At 36.0% G+C, this 21,689-nt stretch overlaps 1 protein-coding gene across 1 annotated transcript; it reads left to right on the top strand.

Annotated features, from left to right (window-relative positions):
• The first annotated feature begins 684 nt into the window (after window positions 1-684).
• Window positions 685-16,738, top strand: LOC120800006 (ribosomal protein S6 kinase beta-2-like). The gene is made up of 16 exons (XM_040145706.1): window positions 685-912; window positions 1,844-1,898; window positions 2,437-2,474; window positions 3,097-3,211; window positions 3,847-3,915; window positions 4,139-4,286; window positions 4,551-4,608; window positions 4,766-4,866; window positions 5,370-5,460; window positions 5,783-5,873; window positions 6,293-6,400; window positions 7,871-7,933; window positions 9,197-9,274; window positions 9,545-9,652; window positions 9,909-10,021; window positions 13,056-16,738. Exons 2-16 carry the CDS (start codon window positions 1,845-1,847, stop codon window positions 13,222-13,224), a joined length of 1,404 nt encoding a protein of 467 aa, XP_040001640.1. The 5' UTR covers window positions 685-912; window position 1,844; the 3' UTR covers window positions 13,225-16,738.
• The last annotated feature ends 4,951 nt before the right edge of the window (window positions 16,739-21,689 follow it).

Below are 21,689 nucleotides of genomic sequence, written 5' to 3'. Positions count from 1 at the left end.
GGGGACATGGTAGGATGGTGATGATTTATTTTCTCTCTTCTCAGTTAACAGGTAATAGCAGACTTTGATCTGAAGGCACACATGTTAGTATAAGGAATCACAAAGTTGAACATATCAGATAGTAGGATAGATGATGTCAGGTAAGCAGAAGTACTTTAAGATCAGATCAGGCTTAGTTTGGGACCAGTGAAGAGACATAGAGAGATAAATGTAAAGTTGTGATCAAACTGGTTGGTAGTGCATACGTTTATTTTTCCAACAGGAAAAGACATTTGTGGGGATTTTGTTACATTAAGGGTCATGTTCCTTTCTTACCATGAACATGGGCATTGTAGTTTATTTTGAGTCACTCCCACATACAGTATATCTTCATACTGTTGTAAATACTTAAATGGCCCGCAAATGTATATTATTGCACAGCAGTTGCGCGAAATTCTTTAGCTCCTTTTTTAATAAAAGAAAAATAATAATAACAATAATAATAATGAGAAGAAGAAGAAATAAAGTATCGGCTAGTGCCAAAAAGTATATACTGCTGTTCTTCATCATATTCCATATATAAATAAGAAAAGTATAAAGATTATATTAACAATAATAATAAAGATTAATTACATTTTTATTGTTGTAGTGTTAGCGTAAGCTGTTACTGCTTTTCTTGTCAGCCCCCTTGACTGTTGACGTAGGAGGTTAAAGGTCCATGCAGCGACAACAACAGCACAGAGGTTTAATGCTAGAGGAGCATGAAGGGGACCTAAACACCCTTGTGTGTTGTTGCAGGTTAAGTTACTAAAGTGTAAGAAGAGCAATGACGAACACAGCTGTTGGTGTACGAAAAACAGCTTCGTTTTTTTAAACTATCGGACTACAGAGATACTGAAAATAAGGAACCACCGGATGAAGGAGCGTTACCAGGTAAAACGCTAGCTAGCATTAGCATGTTTGGTAGCCTGCTACCTGTCAAACCAGCTCTCAGCCTAGGCTTTCAACGTGATGATAGCTAACATTTAGTATTGTCAGTCAGTTGTAACCAATGACATGTGACATTTTTCAGGAAGAAGTAGCACCCTAATAAACTAACAGACCAGTTGTGGGAGTCAATCAGCTCTTTTAAACAAAAACATTTGCTTTCATGGTCACTAACAAACTGTTTAGGTTGCAATCTAACTAAGTAGCATGCTAACGTTAGAACTTAGGCTAGCTCTCTTAAAGCATTGGATGGACATCTGTAATAGTCCTCAGCGTTACTCGAAGCCAGATAATTTCGGACAGGACTTAAAAAACGGATATCAATGTTTTTTTTAAACTCAAAGATGTAGCTACGCCATGCTTTACTCAGACAACTGCCTGGACTAGGAAGACTAAGCTAACGTTACGTTTTAAGTGGGCCAATTTATTTGAATTTTGACTCACCCACATCACCAGCAGCTCCTTCTGTTGATTACTAAACGCGGTTTTGTTTGTATTTTTTCAGCACTTGGCTAGCTACAATAGATAGGTCATATTGTGGTCCAAGGACTCCAGTAGTCCCTCTGAAATTCTTTGAGGGTCTCCCAGAATTTCTTTATGCACACAACACCAATCAATAATGACCACAAAAATATTTTCATATGGAATAGAATGGTTATTGCAGAGCAACTAAGTAACAATGATCTTCCAGATTGCAGTCTGAGAGCAGACATTTGTGCTGCTGTAGTGCTCCTGTAATGACTGCTTCTCCTCTTTAACAGTTCACTGTTTTTGAGTTGTATGGTATAACCTCATTCCTCATAGAGGTGAAAGTGTTAATGAGCCTTTGGTTAAATGAAACACAACAGACTGTCTGATTGTAAAGTTTCTGTTTCAGGATGGCAGGAGTGTTCGACATAGACTTGGAGACTGAGGACATCAGTGATACAGAGGTCTGTATCCCTACAGCTGATCCCATAAATAACTGAAATACACTAGGATGAGATGAGAAAACTGTGAATTTTGCTCATTAAACGTTGCTACTGGTTTCTTGGGCTTGTAAGATAAGATGTCATTTGAAAAATGACATGATAATCAATTTGGCTCAGGTGGTAGAGCTGGTCAGTTCCCAGCTCCTCCTGTCCTTGGGCAAGACACTGAACCCTAAGTTGCTCCCGATGTGCAGGACAGCTCCTTGAATGACAGCTCCGTCACCGTCAGTGTGTTTTGTATGTGTGTTTGCTTTTGTGTGTGTGTGTGTGTGTCAGTGGATGAATGAGAAGCAAAACTTTAAAGTATTTTGTAAACCACTAAGGTAAAAAGGTGCCATGGAAATGCAAGTGCAGCACAAAAAGTTTTCAGCTCTTTTGTAATTGAATTAATGATGATGATGCAGAATATAAAATAATATATAGCTCTTTATGTTTTAAATTCATATTTAATTTTATTATTATTGTTTAACCTCCTTGGCTTGTTGTTTCTCAAATGTAGGATGATGTCTGTGACTTCACTGTGACAGAACCAGAGAAGTAAGTTGAATTTAGTATTATTTTTAAATAATAAAAATGCACACTGATCAACAATAACATTAAAACCAGTGACCGACTTTATTGTTGTGGCATGGATGTATGTATGTATGTATATATATATATATATATATAATATATAATATATATATAAAATATATATAATATATATAATATATATATAAAATATATATAATATATATAATATATATATAAAATATATATAATATATATATAAAATATATATAATATATATATAATATATATATATATATATATATATATATATAATATATATATATTTTATATATATATATATATATATATATATATATATATATATATATATATACATATGTATGTATATATATAAATATATATACATACGTGTGTATATATATATATACATACACATATAATATATATATATATATATATATGTATATATATATGTGTGTGTGTGTGTGTGTGTGTATATATATGTATATGCGTATATGTGTATGTATATATGATTATATTTATGTATATATGTATGTGTATATTTGTGTATATATGTATACGTACATATGTATGTGTATGTATCTAAACCTCCATTTTTCTGCATCATTCTTATCCTTCTTCACAGTGTTCAGATAGAGGAGGTGGAGTTGACCAGTGAGAGTGTCAACAGAGACAGTGAGAGGGTTGGACCTGACTGCTTTGAGCTTCTTACTGTGTTGGGAAAAGGAGCCTATGGCAAGGTGTGTGCATGTGAGTGTGTACGTTGGAGTATACATGTACACATTTGACACCTTTTTAAAGGTGACATCTTTATCTTTCTGTCCACAAACTTTTTCCTTGTGTTTTTATTTATAACTACTCAGAAAAGTAATCCCAGAACACAATAATATTTTCATTGTAAATAACCTTTAATAGGTTTAAATAGCTTTAAAAGGTTTTGATGTTAAATGTAGGTTAAATAATTTTTCTGCAAGGTTTTATTGCTGATTTCTGGAGTATGAGTGGGCATGAGTGTCCTTGGAAATAAACCTACTAGTACAGTGTTTTCCTACCAAAGCTACTATAAACATCATGCCATGATAATAGCTGTTTGTCAGATAATGTCTGACTAAAACCCAGAGATATAATCACTTTACCCTAATATAAAACAGAGAAAAGCAGCAAATCCTCACATTTGAGAGGCTGGAACCAGCAAATTTAATGGAATTTTTGCTTGATGATGACTCAGGATTAATTGATTAATAATAATCAATCTAGCACTACATAAAATATCCCTTTCAGCACAGTCCTAATATTAGTTACTTGATAAGTAACACACCACTGTATTTTTTTTTAATTGTATGATTTAATTTTAAAACAAAATGTCTTCTTTAAGGTTTTCCAGGTGAGGAAGGTTCAAGGTGCCCAGATGGGGAAGATATTTGCCATGAAGGTCCTGAAAAAGGTACTTTGATGCAGCCCACAGCTTTTTCCTGGAACTCAAATCATACGATATGCATTATATGAAGCTGTTCCTCCATTCATCTTTTTCCTGCCGTTTTCCCTTACTCCCCACTCTCTCCATTATCTGCCTCTCATCTCCTATTTGTCCTGTATTTGTCCTTCTTCTCTTGCTACCTTCATTTTATCCTCCCCTCCTTTCCCCCTCTCAACGTGTTTGTCTCAAGGCTAAGATAGTATGTAACGCTAAAGACACAGCACATACCCGAGCAGAACGGGAGATACTGGAGACGGTGAGACACCCATTCATCGTGGATCTGCTCTATGCATTCCAGACCGGGGGAAAACTCTACCTCATACTTGAGTGTTTAAGTGGTAAGACAGAGGCACCGAGGGATGGACTGATGCATGGGGAGGATAAAAACATAGGAGAGACAGATGCCACGGACCAACTTTAGAGCATGTGTACACACCTTATCAGAGCGCTTCTTTTTAAGCATTTATGGCAATAAAGTATTTTGAATGGATATCGGGAAAGACGTGGAGGGGGAAAAACATGGATGGCAGCGATATGAAGGAATGGATCGGAGGAAAAATTTCTAATGGCTTTAACCAATCTGTACTGTTGTTTATCAACAGGAGGGGAGCTATTCATGCAGCTGGAGAAAGAAGGCATCTTCATGGAGGACACTGCTTGGTAAGGATTACCTCTTCTCAGCTCAATGTCTGCACATATACTGTAATTTTGAGTTTTACAGCTTTAGCGTGGTAATGATATTGATTTGTTACAATGGAAATTATTTATTAATTTTAAATTTAGGTCATGGACTTAAGTAACTTCTGTGTGTATGTAGTTTCTATCTAGGAGAGATCACATTGGCCCTAGGTCACCTCCATTCTAACGGCATTATTTACAGAGATCTCAAACCTGAAAACATCATGCTTAATCACCAAGGTAACACACTATGTAAATGTCTAAGAATATATGTAAATAAATGTGAAGAGTGCAAGATAACGATAAAACTGTTGCTCCCTAAAATGCAGAATGATCGTAAATCGAATGGGGCTGCTGAAATGCTTCAGCCGATTTTTAGTCTCTAACTGTTTTTGAGCACAACTAATCCACTGAATCACTGTGGTCAAACATCCTGTGAATAATACTTAATTTTGTAGCTTAATTTAGTTTTTAATGATAGATAATGAAACGTGTATTAAAAAAAACATGACCTTATGTGTTAAAATTAAAATAAAGTTCTGAAAGTTTGACCAAAAATAACCTTAAGTGACCTGATAAATTTGAGCACTGTGTGGCTGGTTTGTGTTGTTTCCTGTTCCTTACTTTGTATCCTAGTTGAGACATAATTTTGTGATTGTGTCATTTTCTCTTACTTCTAATATAAATTTAGCCTTACACTTAAACCATGGATTTTATTTCAATATGTTTTTCTTTATTTAAAGGACACATCAAGCTAACTGATTTTGGCCTCTGTAAGGAATCAATTCATGATGGAACAGTCACACACACCTTCTGTGGCACCATAGAATACATGTGGGTAACACTGCATTAACTCTAATAGACACACTCAGTACCACACGCTCTGTAGCTTTTTTAACACCTTTCTGACTACATGACTGCATGCTGCTGTTTTCTCTCCATCAACCATTCAGAGAACGTGTTATGCTCCTTTTTGTGCTGTAGTTCTTCTTACAGGTTCAAGAGGTTTTGATATCATTTACAAACTTGAGAACATTGAAGCAGAATGGTGTAATGCAATTTGTAAATTTAGTAAACACAAATATTTGACTTTTTTCACTATGATAACTTCCTCATTCACAACTTCCCCTTCTCTGAGTGTCGTCTTCTGTTGCAGGGCTCCAGAGATCCTGACCAGATCAGGTCATAACAGAGCAGTAGACTGGTGGAGCCTTGGGGCCCTGATGTATGATATGATGACTGGATCGGTAAGCTAATACTGTGAGAGAGAACAGTTCTTAATTATGAGAAAACTATGTCAGGAGATGGTGATGAGTTGTAGTATTTTTTCAGTGTTTATCCTTTAATCTCATATTTGGTCCAGAAAACTTGGAAAGCTGCTCTCAACTCATGATACAATTGTTTAGTTCTTGTACGACTATTGAGTAGCTCAATTAGGGAAACATGTAACAAACAACAGCATCATGCGATGTGGGTACATTTTGCTGTTGCCAAAGCCTAATATAACTGTAAAATGTTGAGTAATGCATTACCACCAAACACTGCTTGTTAGTGGTGCTGTTTATCCCTACCATGATGGATTTACATCTCTATTTACAGAATACAGAAACCAGTAGTTTAGATCTCCTTTATTAACTGCTGACTCCCTCTTCTGATTTTCCACCAGCCTCCATTCACAGCTGAAAACAGGAAGAAGACCATTGATAAGATCTTGAAGTGTAAACTCAATCTGCCCCCATACCTCACCATTGATGCCAGGGACCTCATCAAGAAGGTCTGTGACACACACAAAAAAACACTGACATATGATGTATAAATGTGGATTTAGACTTTTTGTCGTTCTTTTGCTTCAGTTCTGGTTTCACACAATTGGCAGGAAAAACATTTTTTACATTGTGTTATCACCCACGGGCAATATTCAGATTAGATGACAAAGTGTCTTATTTAATTAATCGCAAGAACAGCAATTTTTATTCTCAGATGATTTGTCAGTCTACAAAGTGACCCTCCGTACACATTGTTACAATCCAAAAGTAGGAAATGCTTTAACGACTTAAAGAATTGAGCCCAATCACATTGGTCACATTCATGAGTGAATTTTAGCATGTGATCTTTTGTATTCATGTATCATTTATCATGTCTGTCGTGTAAAATGGGCTTCTGCCCTCAAATAAAATACTTAGCAGCTTTCTATATGGCTATTAAAATTGTGTTTTCAATTTCATAACCACGATTAATCAGCCAATCAACCCATCATACACTAAAGTGGATGTAATCCTCCTTGTGTGGTTGCGCTTCACCAACAATCCAAGTTAGATTTTGAAAATATCTTGTACAATGAGTCAGGTTTTCCACAGATGTACATTTTCTGAAGATGTAGATGGGTTAGGTCAAATAACTTTTGTTCAGTTGGGTATAAGGAGCCGCTGTACGGGCTGTATGCAAAACTTTTAGACCCATGTTTACATTAACTATAAATCTAATTAGGTCAATCTACACCTACATCAGCTTACAAAACCATTAACCACAAAGTCCATGGTATTACCATGGTATTATTTTCGTCAGTAAATGTGATGCAATTTAAAGCTCAAGAACAGCTAGTAATGGACACTGGGCTCAGATGGTTTTGTCCAGTACTGTTTCCACGGTCAGGAATGAACTCCTCTACATCTACATCGTCATTGGAAATACTGTAAAACCAAAACTGCATACATCTGCAGAGCCTCAACATTAAAAGCTACTTAAAGTTTAGTCATCAAAAAGCTATCCTTAGAAACGTCTCAGTTTGCTATTTATTTCTGTTTTATTTGACATAGTGCAAAGTGGGAATGATGTAGTAATAATATTATTTTCATGTCAAAGGATTTCTCTTGCAGCTGAACAGATTTTATAAGTGTATGTAGATACTTTAATCTTGTATATCACTTATATTGTAACAAATATTAGTCAGATTAACTTGAAAATAATAGTCCTTTGATATGAATTCAAATCAGTTAAAGTTAGTTAAATTAATCAATTAATCTGTCTTCAGTGACTGTATTGTAATCCAATGAAAGTATCTATCTGTCCCTCTCTATATTAATTTTGTTATTTTCCTTCTATGAATGCTCATTTGAAACAATATTACGAAAACACATTTATTCCCTAAATTAAAACAAGTAATTATTTTAAAAATTCATTTCAAAAACTATAGCACACAATCATCAATCTTTGTAGTGACATGTGCCATTCTATCTTTTTTCAGCTGTTGAAGAAGAATCCAGCCCAAAGACTTGGATCCAGTAAAGCAGACTGTGCTGATATCCAGGTAACCAACTGTTGTAGCTTTTTCACTCACTCACATTCTCTCCGATAGTTGTAGTAACCACTATCAGTCATCTTAGATCTCTACCTGGTTTTAACGTGGTTTCACTATAATTGTACATGCTAAAAATACATAAAATCCATGTGAAAAGGCACTCAAGACATACTGAAAATGTGATCATTCACAACATTCTCCCCCTGGTGGAGTATTGTATATTACCAAGTAGAAATGCAATGTAAAAAAAAAAATTCACAGACAGAATAGGAGCTACGCAAGCAAATCAAACAGGTTGCAGGTAGGCCAAGCAGTAACATGCTTGCCTATTACTCTGTCCTGATATTAATGGATACGGAGAAAGACACACAAGGTGTCAACTGCCATTTTAAGGATTTATATTATATGCAGTATTGAGATGACAGTGACAGGTATGGTCTGGTTTTAGGTGATGAAAAGGTGCAGAATTAGTGGAAATGTTTTGAAGTTTTTGAGTCTTTTGAAGGGTATGATTGAAATGCTGCCCAAGAAACAAAGCAAACCCAGAGTTTGTAAAATAAGAGACATGGGGTACATTCCAGTTCCCTTTTTGATTGTGCCATGCTCCATGGTTCTCGCTTGACCCAGAAATTGCTTTGGTCCTCCTTTTGAAGCCATGAGCAGGTATACATGAGACTATCCTTCATGGAAGTGTTTTACCAGACAGACACAGCCCTTTATTGGAAATCTGTTAGAGATTGCACACTGCAGCTGATCGTACTGATCTGATACTACATCACAACATCATTGGAGTTTAATAAGGAAGTAGACATACATAGACAAAGAACATAGACAAAGAACAGAACGGATTTAAGATCTACTATTATCTCCCATTTGAATCTGAATAAAAGGAGAGTCTGTTGTTTTTCAGCATTTAACACTGTCTAACACTTGTGTAAAATGTTTGGTCCAATAAATAATTCCTACAAAAAATTTATAAAACATTCTAATAATAACCTTGATTATTAAATGATGAATTTAAAACAGGATATCAATAAACATTAAAAAAACTCATTGCTGCCATAAGAAATGGTTTATCTGCACCTAGCCTCTGAACAGTGAAGAATACTTACACACTGGGGTTTAACTGATTTCAGCATAGTATAAATACAGAATTCATACTTTTAATAAATGTGCACATGTTTGTCAGTTTAAACAGTCTAAACATATTCAAGCATGTAGAAAAAACATCAAAACGAAACAAAAAAACCCAACCCTTTTGTTCCTCTACAGAAACATCCATTCTTCAAGCACATTAACTGGGATGACCTGCTGAACAAGAGAGTGGAGCCACCATACAAGCCACAGCTGGTAAGTCATCAGTTGTTGTTTTGTGCCCATTATGTTATCAAATAGCTTGTTACGTTAATATTATGGCAAACTCTGCTTTTTTTTTTATATCCCCCTTGTTTCTAAACCACCACCTACTGTATATCCCTTTCATGTTCCCAAACCTCTCACTGTCTTTGTGCTACATTGCTACACTTCTTCATATCTATGTATACCTTAATAAGTGTTACCTTTTTCTTTGTTACTCTCTTTTCTCTCTAAGTTTTGGCTTTTCTCTGTCTGTCTCTGTAGCAGTCAGATGAGGATGTGAGCCAGTTTGACACCAGGTTTACCAGACAGACACCAGTGGACAGTCCAGATGACACCTCACTCAGCCACAGTGCAGAGCTAGCCTTTGCTGTGAGATAATCTTCTTTATCTGACTTTTTTTATGGTATATACTTAGGCTCCAGAAACCACATCCAACTTGAAATGAAACATTACTTTTGATGCAGGTAATGAGTCGGTGCCCTTTCACTGTACCTTTACTTTTTAACATTGTAGTAAAAAAAAGTTTAAAAAAAAGTAAAAAAAAAACAAACGCTGTTTTATTGCGGTAGCCAGAATTACTGTATCTGTCCATGAATGATATAAAAGAGTGACCATTTCCCTTTAGGGTTTCACCTACGTGGCTCCATCGGTCCTAGAGAGTCTAAAAGAGGGCTTCTCATTTGAACCCCGAACACGACCTGTACGCCGACACAACAGCAGCCCACGCACACCCATCAGGTAACACACACATAAACAAACTTTTGTTTAGACCGATATTCTGGGACTTTATTTAGATCTTAATTAGGTTTCTGTGTAGGCAAAAGAAATAATGAGAGCGTTAGAGTAACTTCAAACACTATTTTACAATCATGCTCACCAATAGTACCAGTATTAGTAGTAGTCTGTGTTTTCCTAGGATCCAGAATTCTTTAAAAATATTGTAAGGCACCTCGGGTACACTATTGTCAAGGTTTCTTAATCTATAAATGTAACCGTTTACATTTAAAAAAAAAAATCTTTCCTTATCTTTTTCTTTGACTCTTGATTTTTTAGCTCTAGTGTCATTACTTTGTTCTCATGTACCATGTCATGAAATTGTTGTGCGTAATAGTTAATTATAAATACATTAGAGGCAAATGTATTGATTATTAAGTTAACTGGTGGTTCTTAACGTTTTTAGGAGTGTGACCCCTTTTTTTTTGATGAAAATATAATTGAACTCAGGAGAACACATACCTCTGCCAAGGGAAGTAATGTTAAGGGAAGTGATAAAAAAATAATCGATCTGCCCCTTTAACTGGTTCTCCTCCTAAAAAGTATCGGGTTCTTCCCTGGCCCATGCCCCATCCCTTCACCAAGTTTGGTGCAAATCAGTTCGGTATTTTTTGCATAATCCTCCTCAAAAATAAACAAACAAACAAACCAACAAACAAACAGACATGGGTGAAAACATAACCTCCTTGGCGGGGGTAATTAGAGACCATCTTGTGATGGGATCACACCAGCTGCAACGCAACATGTTGACGATCCGAGCCATGAGTACTTAGAAGTTATTACTCCATTATTATATGAGGACTCATTACTCATGGGTTGGACCCAACCATCCTCAAACTCTGCTTTCATTTTGATCTCAACTACATGCCTATAAAATTTTGTGACTGTATCTTTGTGGTTGTGACACTATTATGGTGACAATCTGTTGACACACAGACATTCACACCTATCAAATTACTGAAAACCATCTTTGTGGTAGTTCCCGCTACAGTAGGTGTCTTCAACACCGCATTTTGCCATGATGACAAACACACACACACAAAGACACACACAGACTCACAAGGTGAAAATACCAGCCACGCTCTCACAGCTGGCAATTTATATTCAAAGAATCCAGCCCATCAGCTTTAAAGATAAACTTTTTCCTTAACAAAATAATAATAATAACAGTTTCTGTACCATCCCTCATTCAACAGAGAAAAATAAAGAATATTCCCGAAATCTTTATTTTCCTAGTACCCAAAACCATATGAATTATTTCTAATTCAGAAAAATCTTACAAATGTACATATGTACTGTTGTTTTCTACAGTCCAGGCCATAAGTATTTGGACTGTTACATATTTTTGTTCCTCAGGCTCTTTGCTTCAGCGCGTTAAATTTGAAATAAAATAAGAATTACTACATTCAATTCCCAAGTCTCCACTTTAATTTGAATGGGTTTCTATCAATATTGAAAGAACCTTGTATGAGATATAGCCCTTTAAACACACAGTGCCCAGACTACAAGGGTTAAAAAGTAATTGGTCGCTTGGCTACTAAATGTTTCTTGGGCAGCTGTTTGTTGTTTAAACATTAGTTCATGCACAAAAGAGCTCACAAGTGGCTCAGAGTTGATTGAGAGTTAAGAGCTAAAACAAGCAATCTATCAGAGAGGTATCAGAGGTAGTTGCTCTCCCAAAATCAGGAGCTGGGTACATTCTAAAAAAGCCAGTGTGTACATTAGAAATAGAAAATGGCTAATGAGCTGGTAGACCGAGGAGCACAAGTTTTGTCGATTAGAATCATATGCATGTTGAAGAAAAACCTCTTTATGACTGCACAGCAAGTCAAGAATGCTCTCCAGGATGTAGTTGTACATGTTTCCTTGTCAATGAACGAGAGACTTCAGGACCAGAAAAACTCAGCAGATTCACCACGAGATGCAAACTCCCGGTGAACCTCAAAAATAGAAAGGCCAGGCTGCAGTTCACAAAAAACTCACAAAAAACGCACAAAAAGAAACCACTGTCAAAATGATGGGAAGAGGAAAGAGAGGATAAAAAAGGAACAGCTCATGACCCAAAGCCACCACCTCATCTGTCAAACATGGTGCTGGTTCTGTTATGGCTTGGGCATGTATGGGTGCAAATGTAACTGGCACACTGGCATTTATTTAGGATTTCAGTGCAGACAGAAAAAAGAGGATGAATGCAGAAGTATACAGGAGCCTTCTGTGCTCAGATTTAGCCAAATGCACCAAAACTCATTGGAAGATATTTCATCATCCAGCAGGACAATGATCATAAACATACGGCCAAAGCAAACTAAGAGCTTCTCAGGGTGAGGATGTAGTATCAACTGGGTGAGTCAGTCACCTGATGTCAGTCCGACTGAGCAGCATTCCAATTGCCGAAGACCAGACTAAAGGCAGAGAGACCCCACAGCAAGCAAGAGCTGAAGGGGGCTGCAGTGAAGCTCTGAGAGAGCATCACCATGGAAGATACAAAGTGTTTGCTGATGTCTTTGGTCAAAGACTTCCATATGATGATTTAATTTGACTTCCTGTGTATCTTTCCAGTAATTTTTTAAACCCTAATCTTTGGGAACTATGTGTTTAAAGGGCTATATTGCCACACAGTTCTTTCTATATGGATGTAAACCTACTCAAATTAAAGCTGAGACTTGGTACTTTCATGTAGTATCCATTATTTAATTTCAAATTGATTGTGATAAAATTACAGAGACTGAAGAACAGAAAAATGTAATTGTCAAAATACTCATGTCTGACTGTAAATTACTCCAATTACTTAATTCCAGGTTTTAAGGCAATCAAATGTGACTTACAATTTCTTATACTGTATGTCCTATATGGAATGTTTCTTAAAGAACTACAAGATGTATAAAAATGATAAATAATTTCATTTATCTTCTTTCTTTTCAACAGTCATATATTTCTTATAACTTCTCTGTCTATTTCTTTTAACTTCTCTGTCTATTTCTTTGTCTATTTCTTTCAGTCCCCTGAAATTTTCTCCTGCAGGACCCTTCAAGTCCAGCATCGACGATCTTTTCCTTCCCACCTCTCCACCGGCAGCTCCAGTTCTTGTGCCACTGGAAAATGGAGCTGCCAGTCAGCCGATCAGGACCCCTGCAAGGAACAAGAAGCAGAAGGGACATCGGAGATGAGGAGAAAATTCAAAGAGCCAGCCTATGCTGCAAGATTATGGTCAGATTAACATTTTCTGTCGTATACAGTAAGTGTTGTGGCAGAAAGCTGAAGTGTTATGTTTTTTCTGGTATCATGCTTTTTGAAGTGGTTTGACTTTGGGGTCCCTTTTAAAAGCCAGAAGCTGTCATTTTGCTTTTTTCTGTCATATTCATCTTAGAAGATTAATAAAGATACAGTGCTACTTGGGGCTTACTCTTCAGCTCTTACTGTTTGTCATAATGACTGTCTCAAGGTAGATAGCTTTACATAGATTTCACTGGATCAGCATGAAATTTTCATGCTTTTACTTTGTCAAACCGGATTGAAGAACCTCAGTTTCATAAATGTTCTCAGATGGTCACTTTATTGTGTACAGCTTCAATATACAGTATCTGGACTTGTAGTTCTGTCACACTGTGGCATTACTATATGGAAAAACAATGACTTATGTAAAAATTTTCGCTATAAATAACACTAGACAGAGGCCAATGGACTATTCAATTTTCTTCACCAACTTCCCTAAATGCATCATTAGCAGTCAAGGTCAGGCAAATGATGGATTGACTGCTAAGTATTTTAATTTTGTACATACTGTACATGCTAGTTTGATTACAGCAAAGGGAAGCTGTGATATAAAGTTTTTTGGGTTTAATTAGTTCATTGGCTTTTAATTAGTTCAGAGTTTGTGCAAAGAGGTCGGCTATCACAGGCTGAAGTTTTAATTAGAAAACTGATGAAAGATCATTTGATTGGAGTCCTGATTCTTTTCCATTAAGGTTTGCCGTGTGGTTGTCAAGTTATAAACTTTAGGCTGCACAACCTTAAAGTAGTAACATTAACGTGTGTTGGGGGTGGGACTGTATCACATAGAAATCTACTGAATGAATGCTATATCGCACATAAGATAATATATTCATGAAGGTCAGGTTTGATCTGTAGTGAACATTTCTATCTGCAAATATTGCAACTTCCCTCAGTGTTTCACATTTCATGTCTCTTCATGTCTACTGCCAAAGTTTTTCACACATGCTATCCTCATATTGTACAAACAGACCAATCCAGAGTTCACTTAATGAGAGGGAAATCCTTTATTTATTAATTTGGATCAATAAGGAGTGTTCACTTAAACATACTTCCATATTATCAGTACAATGTACAGTCAAAGCAGGCTGTTAAAAGTGGTGCTCTCAGAAAACAAATTATAATCTTGTATCAAAAAAAGTATTTTTGGGTTACTGAACAAACCTATTTTTTACAAATGAAACCTAGGTTAAATAGTATTTAAAAAAAAAATAAAAATAAATAAATAAAATCCTAGATACTTTGAAGGGTTTGTGCCTGACTTACCTTCTAAGAGGTGATGCCTGGTTAATCACTGCAGGCCTGCTGAGTCAAACACTAATTCAGAACTTAGACTGATCACAGAAAGGTTATGAGGGTGATTTGATGCCAGAAGTCTTTCAGTCTTAATAAATGACTCGTAGATTGAGATAAATATAACCAAATCCTGGTCTATGGCACTATGTCCTGTATTATTTAGAATAAATAAACAGTGAAGCTTGCATGAATCTTAAGACATGAAAAACAGACAGCTCCTCAAGGCAGCAGAGGCTAAATATGTGCAAATATTACAAATTAATTTAGGATAACAAAATATAACAGACATTTTAAATTCAAAAATAATCTATGATGATCTAGTCAGCTTTGAATCCTTTTCTTCAAAGTAGTAACATACAGTCAATCAATCATAATGGAGACAGGAAAGTATTGTAGTAAAAATCTGGCAAAGTGGGAACATTCATGTGGTTGAAACACCCCACAAATTAACATGACTAACAGCTGAAGAAGTTAACATGTGCTGTTGTTTGTTGGCTAAATCATTATTTTCTTTCAAAGCTTAAACATGTTGCCTATTCATCATGGTCTTTCCTGGAAAATAAAGAATTTATTTTACTAGGTATAAACTATCCTTTGAATTGTATAGACCCTAAGTGTTCAGTGTTACATTCATATATGCATTAAATTATGTATAATTATAATAATAATAATAATAATAATAATAATAATAATAATAATAATAATAATAATAATAATAATAATAATAATAATAATAATAATAATAATAATAAAAAATGCAGATAGAATATTTAATAGAACCATGAAATAGTGAAATAATTCAATAAACTCATGGCTACACTAACAGCATCCTAGATATGGCAATGTCGGTGTTAGTGGTCAACCAGTCCAACAATTAGGTCCAGATTGAAATATTTGAACAACTATTGGATATATTGACAGTCCCCTTCGGGATTAAATGTAACAGCGTTTTAATTGACTTTCCATCTTGTGCCATCATATGCCAAAATTTTAAATTATGTGATAGTTTGGTTTATAACCAAAAACCTGCAAAACTAATGATTTTACCATCAGGCTCGGCTGTACCTAGTGTTTAGTGTGAAATAGAAAATAGAAAATCCTAAAAGGCTAAAATAAGATGATGAACCTGGTAAATATTGCCTGCTAAACATCCTCATGTTAGCATTGTCATAGTTAGCGTCTATGCTGACTTTAGCATTTAGCTAAAAAGCACAGCTGTGGCTTAGTACAGCCTCACAGAGCTGCAAGCATGGTTGTAGATTTGAATTGGCTGTCTGCTCATTCAGACTGAAAATGGCACTGGAATAAAAACAGACTTAGGAAGAAGAACATTTGGAAATAGAAACAGTTGGTATTAAGTCAAAATGACCAGAAAACTGTTATTGTGGGTTTGAGTTTTTAAAATGTATTGGATTATACAATAATTCCATGGTTATATATCATGTCTGTATTTGTTTCATATGATAAATTCATAATATTTATTTTTTGGGTCTTTAAAGAAGTGAGCTGTCTTTTTTATTTTTTTTTTTATTTATTTATTTTTTTTTTTGGAAAGAAAGAGTTTTGTTTCCTCCACCAGCCTTCGTTCATTAACACTGGATACATAGTCTGTACATATTTGATGCTGGGCCATGAGCACACAGCTTGTGTCAACACTGTGTGAATAATATTCTGAGAAATGTTTGTTGTCACACTGCAGTTTGTTTCTGCAGTGACAATGTAATAGTACAGTCATACAGTATAAACTGTGGTACATGATTTGATTGTGAACAAGGTATTTGTAACGCAAATTTAAAGGATACAGGGCTATTGCCCACCCCAGATCTTTAACCAGTTGCCACACTCTTGTCATTAAATTTGCAGTTGGAAAACAGTAAAAAGTTAATTGTGTTCAGTTTATTATATTTATTTACATAATTAATAATAATTACATATACAGTAGTGTGAAAGGGATTCTACATCTCTGAAGTTAATGGAAATTTTAATCATGTATTATCTAAAAATTGAATGGAAAAAAGATTGAGTGGATTACATCTTATTTTTGTGATCAATACTGATTTTTTCTTTTTTGTCATTCTTTCTCCTAACTGATGAATGTTTAAGAATAAAGCTGAATTAATTGCCTAATTATTGTATTGAGAACTTTTATTTATACAGGGACTGGAATTCTTTGGTTTCAGTTAAATATTAAGTTGGAAGCCTTTCTGACTGATGGATGAATACTTTCTCAAATCCAAAGAAAATTAGCGCTCATTACGGTGCTTCAGAGGGAATCATGATTTTTTTTTTCCCCTCATATTTTATTTTTTATAAGTTCATTAAAGCACATATTCTTAAGAATATAGAATTCCTTTTATTAAAGAACAAAGTCCTTATAGGCAAGTCTCACCACTCTACAGCCGTCTTGGCAACGCCTCCAGGCAGTTATTTCAGACTAACCAGATCTGGCCCCTGTATAAAGGAATGAGGAGAGACGAAAAACTTCACTTTCAATGGTCACCAGGACATAAAAACTGCATGTACAGAAATCACCAGTCAAATCTGATGAAAACTGTTTAACAAGTTTGTTGGCTTTGCCCCTAAATAAGGTTTAAAACACTTTTTTCCACAGTTTATACTTCTTCTATGCATGCAAAAGGTTGCACTTGTGTCAGTGCCACAACATGATTGACTTGATATGCTACCTGTTCAGCGATTGGCTTTTGGGGGAGATGGGGCGGGATATGTTTCATACAAACGCCATCTTTGGCGTCACAGATGTTTCTATTCAAAATGTTTTAAGTGGTTTTTCCCCTCTCTTATAACGTCTCTGTTAGAGAAGGTCTGCAATCACAGTGGGTACTAAATGTTCTAATTTATAAAATTATGTCCAACAATATGTCTTAGTTCCCAAAGCTGTGAAGAATCCTTCTTTAAAAGCATCTGTAAAATCATTACAACATTAGAAGCCTCTGTCTTGAGCACTTCTTAAAAACTTTTCCTCCACTTTTGATGGAGGCAAGCCATGATCAAAATTAATCAAAGCTGGATCATGGTTTTCTCTTTAATAATATGGCATCTCCTTTCTGTCCACCCCTCTCTTCTTTAAAAACTTTTCGTCTCACTCTTGCAGCATAATATTCAGTGCAATATGTTGGATTTTTCTTGTTTATTGACAGAGAGTAACCGACTTTTTTGGTATGGCCTGTGGTTACAGTGAGGAAAAGCTGTTGTGTGACTGTCAGAAGGTGGCAGCAAACAGAAGAACATTAACAGAGCCACAGTCAGGTTGGTAAATGAAAAAGTTAGCATTAATTAAAGTGCAATCTAATCAGTAAGCATTAACAAAAAAGAATGAAGTACTGTAACAGTGAGCAGCCACAGAGAGGATATAGATGAAAATAGAGGAAATGGGTCATTATCTTGGATGGGTACCTCTTTGGTCATATGTACTATACTAAAACTTTTTATTCAATAAAGAACATTTTAAACGTGCATAAAAAACATCTGGCCACTGCAAAGGATTTTTATGAATTTTATTTCAGTCCTTTTAGTGCCACTTTGATGTATTCAATTATATTTTTGACTCGTCTAATAACTTTTTATTACATTTGGCAGTTTTAGGGGCTCCATATTACACATATTACATTTCAGTCAGAGACACTTGTGTTGAGGAGTAGCCATTTATAGCAAGTGGTTATACACTTAAAAGGCTCTGTTGTTTGAGGGAGCTCTCAATGAATCTGACCAGCAAAAAGGATTCTGCTAATTCCCTTAATAAACACACAGATAACTAAAGACCATCCTACGATGGGATTGCACTAGCTGCAGCTCCCGTCAACATGAGTACTCAGCAGCCATTACTACATTATTACATGAGGACTCAGTACTCATGGGTCAGGCCACGCCCATCTTCGAACTCTGCCTACTTTCTGATCTCAACTACACATGTAAAGTTTCGTGACTGTATCTTGCACAGCTGTGATGCTATTGTGGTACTCAAAACTGCATCTGTGATAGTTCCCGCTACAGTGGGTGTCTCCAGGACAGCATTTTACCTGACTCACAAGGTGAAAACAATACCAGCTACGCTGTCGCGACTGGTAAACATTAAATTGTAGTTAAATCAACAATACGCAATACAACAGTGGGGTGATGGAGGGAGCTGTGGTAACAAACAGTGTTAGCACAAGCGTGATTGTCAGAGGAAGGCTAATGTACTTTCTGTATCCACGAGGACGCTAGGGTCCTAGTGATGTATATTTCATCGCTAGAGGATGTACGCTAGGCTCTGTGGGGTTGTTGGTGTACCCACCAGTGTGTTGTGAGCGTGTGGACTCTGTGTGGTCACTACGCTATAAGGGCACCAACTGCGCATGGTCCACACCAAGTGGACATCAAGCAGACTAGAAAGTGGTATAACAACAACAACTGCAAGTGAGACCTATGCAGGCGTCCGCATGCATCCTAAACAAGTGTGCGGACTGCGTATGCTCCAGATAACAAAATGGATTCTTGTTTTGAAAAGAGGTTGTGTGAGGAGATCCAGGATTACCCACATTTATATATTTCTTCTTTGAATCAAATTTAATTATACTCTCTTTTTGCATTCCTTTTTTTCTTCAGCCAAAAACAACAAACGCAGGAGCTGTTCTTGCTGTTTAGGTTGAATGCCAGACCGACGTGGACCAATGAGGACCATTAACTGTAGTATGAATGTAACCGTGTGCTTGTCCGCATGGCCGGAGAGAAGTCTGCAGCTGTCTGCGAACATGGACGTGGACAGTATGTCCAAGCCTGAACAGGGGTAAGTGTCAGGTTATATGGTCCGCGATGTACACCTGAATGAATACGATTGGAAGTTTCTAGCTACACAGCTGTGAATGTGCCAGTCATTGTACCGAATGCTGCAAACTTCTGTTGCAATCAGTCAATACAAGTGAGACTTCACTGCACTGCCTGCACTAATGATTCCCAAATTCACCCATTCTCTTTCAGTGACCATGCACCACTCTCATTCAAGCTCAACAGACTGCTTCTTCAGATGTCATTTGCCAGATGGCGATTCAACACATCAGGTTAAAGGCAATGACTTTGATAGTTACACCAAAAGAGGGTTTAATTGAAGGAAATTACTTGCCGAATACCTCTCCATCACTTCTCTCATAAGCAGGGTGTTTCAAGGATAAGGTAATCTCTTAATTATCTTATGAAAAGAAAAGAGATGAACAAACCAAACAAAATTGAGAACTTGAAAAAGGCTACACTATCACACCAACTAAAAATATTCTTACTGAATTTAGACAATATAAACTAAAACTGAATACATTTGTTAACAAGAGACCTCAAATCTTTATAGAGAGACTCAGATACGAAAACTTAGACAGAGCAATAAAACAGAGAAATACTTGGTAAATCAACTGAAACAAAATACCGAAAAAAGCATTCTCCCGGTTCTCAGGGACTCGCACGGAAACCTCTCCATAGCCCTATGGATATAAACAATCTGTTCCAGAGTTTTGTTTAGTTTTTTATTAGAAGAGCTCCTCAGTGCACTTAGACATATTCCAAACAAGACCCCAGAACTGGACAGCCTTCCCTGCAGAGCTCTATACACTTCTGGTCAATCTCCACTCTATTCAATAGAATGATCGTTGAATTCACTCTCACATCCAAACTCCTACCTAGCAGGGACAAGGCAATTATCACCCTATCAATAAAACCAGATAAACACCCATCTAGTTTCAGTCCCCTATCACTGTTCAATACTAACATTAAAATTATCAGCAAGGCTCTGGCTGCCAGGATTGAAACAGTCTCATTCAAGCTGCTGTTGTTGGTGGGGGGCAGCATTGGTGGGGGTATTTATAGTTATGTTGACATAAGGGATATTTTTTACCATTTCCTGTTATTATTGGCATAGATGAGAGCATTGTTTCAATGACTTTTTTTCCATTAAAAAAAACACACCAAACCTTAGTACTATTTATGTTAAATTATTCCACTGAAAGAACTTGTATGTCTCTGTCACCAACTGCAGTTATCCCTAAATTTTTTCTTTCTTTCTTTCTTCACCCTAATTTTATATATTTATTTTATACAATATTTATTTTTTTGTTTTTGTTAATAATTTAACATTGTTATTATGATAAGTATTATTATGATTATTAGTCATAGTAATAGCATTGTTAGGATTTTTGTTGTTTCTTTATGTTGGAGCTGCTGTTTCCTTATTGTTAATATTATTTTTTATTTTTTACTTCCTATTATTTCTATTTTTTCTCTCCATCTCTTTCTCCCAATAAATTGCTATATAATATTTCTAATTATTATTTGTTTGAAGTTTTTTCTGTTTGTTTTGTTTAGTTATATTTCTATAGACCTGACTACCAACTGCCTTTTTTCCATTGCTTACAGACAGACAGACACACACACACACACATGCACTCTCATATACAGAAATACACTCACACCTATATGACATACTCAACTTCATGCCTGCCCTTTTTTAAAACCCCCTCACTCTGTCTGTTCACTCTCTACTTTCACTCTCTAACTTTCTTCCCCCAACCTCTACCTCTACTCACTTCCCTTCAAGCCCACTGTATATGGATTGTATATGGATTGGTGGCCCACGATGGCCCAATATTCTAAACTTACCTACCTTACCTGCAAGAGCATGTTGCAATTCCCCTTGAATGCTCCGATGTAGACAGAATACCTCAGAATAACATGGCCGGATGCCACCAATATCCTGATTCAAGAGGTATATTCTAAACTAAACGAACCTATCCTAAGAGAAGCAACAAGCTTGTAGCTATAACCTTTGAATGTTAGCAAAACCCTTCTTATCTGAGACATAGCAGTACACCTCAGATTAACATTTAGCAAGATACAGAACATCCCAATTCAAGGGAAATACTATAAACTACAAGTTTCTAAATTCATATCATAACAGAAGTTATCTCACGGCACTTTTCCTATAAAGCATGTCTAGAACGCATCCTCTACAATATTATTTACAGAGACCCAACATTCCCACATGAGCAAGCACTTGGCGACAGTAGCAAGGAAAAACTCCCTTTTA

The sequence above is a fragment of the Xiphias gladius genome, chromosome 15, assembly GCF_016859285.1.
Source record: "Xiphias gladius isolate SHS-SW01 ecotype Sanya breed wild chromosome 15, ASM1685928v1, whole genome shotgun sequence".
Taxonomy (NCBI): Eukaryota; Metazoa; Chordata; class Actinopteri; order Istiophoriformes; family Xiphiidae; genus Xiphias; species Xiphias gladius.
This window is presented reverse-complemented; position numbering and strand designations above follow the sequence as displayed.

Coding starts and splice junctions, on each gene's coding strand:
- LOC120800006 (XM_040145706.1), top strand. CDS start 1,845: ATGGCAGGAGTGTTCGACATAGACTTGGAGACTGAGGACATCAGTGAT. Junction 3,212..3,846: donor GAAAAGGAGCCTATGGCAAG/GTGTGTGCATGT, acceptor GTCTTCTTTAAG/GTTTTCCAGGTGAGGAAGGT. Junction 5,461..5,782: donor TGTGGCACCATAGAATACAT/GTGGGTAACACT, acceptor CTTCTGTTGCAG/GGCTCCAGAGATCCTGACCA.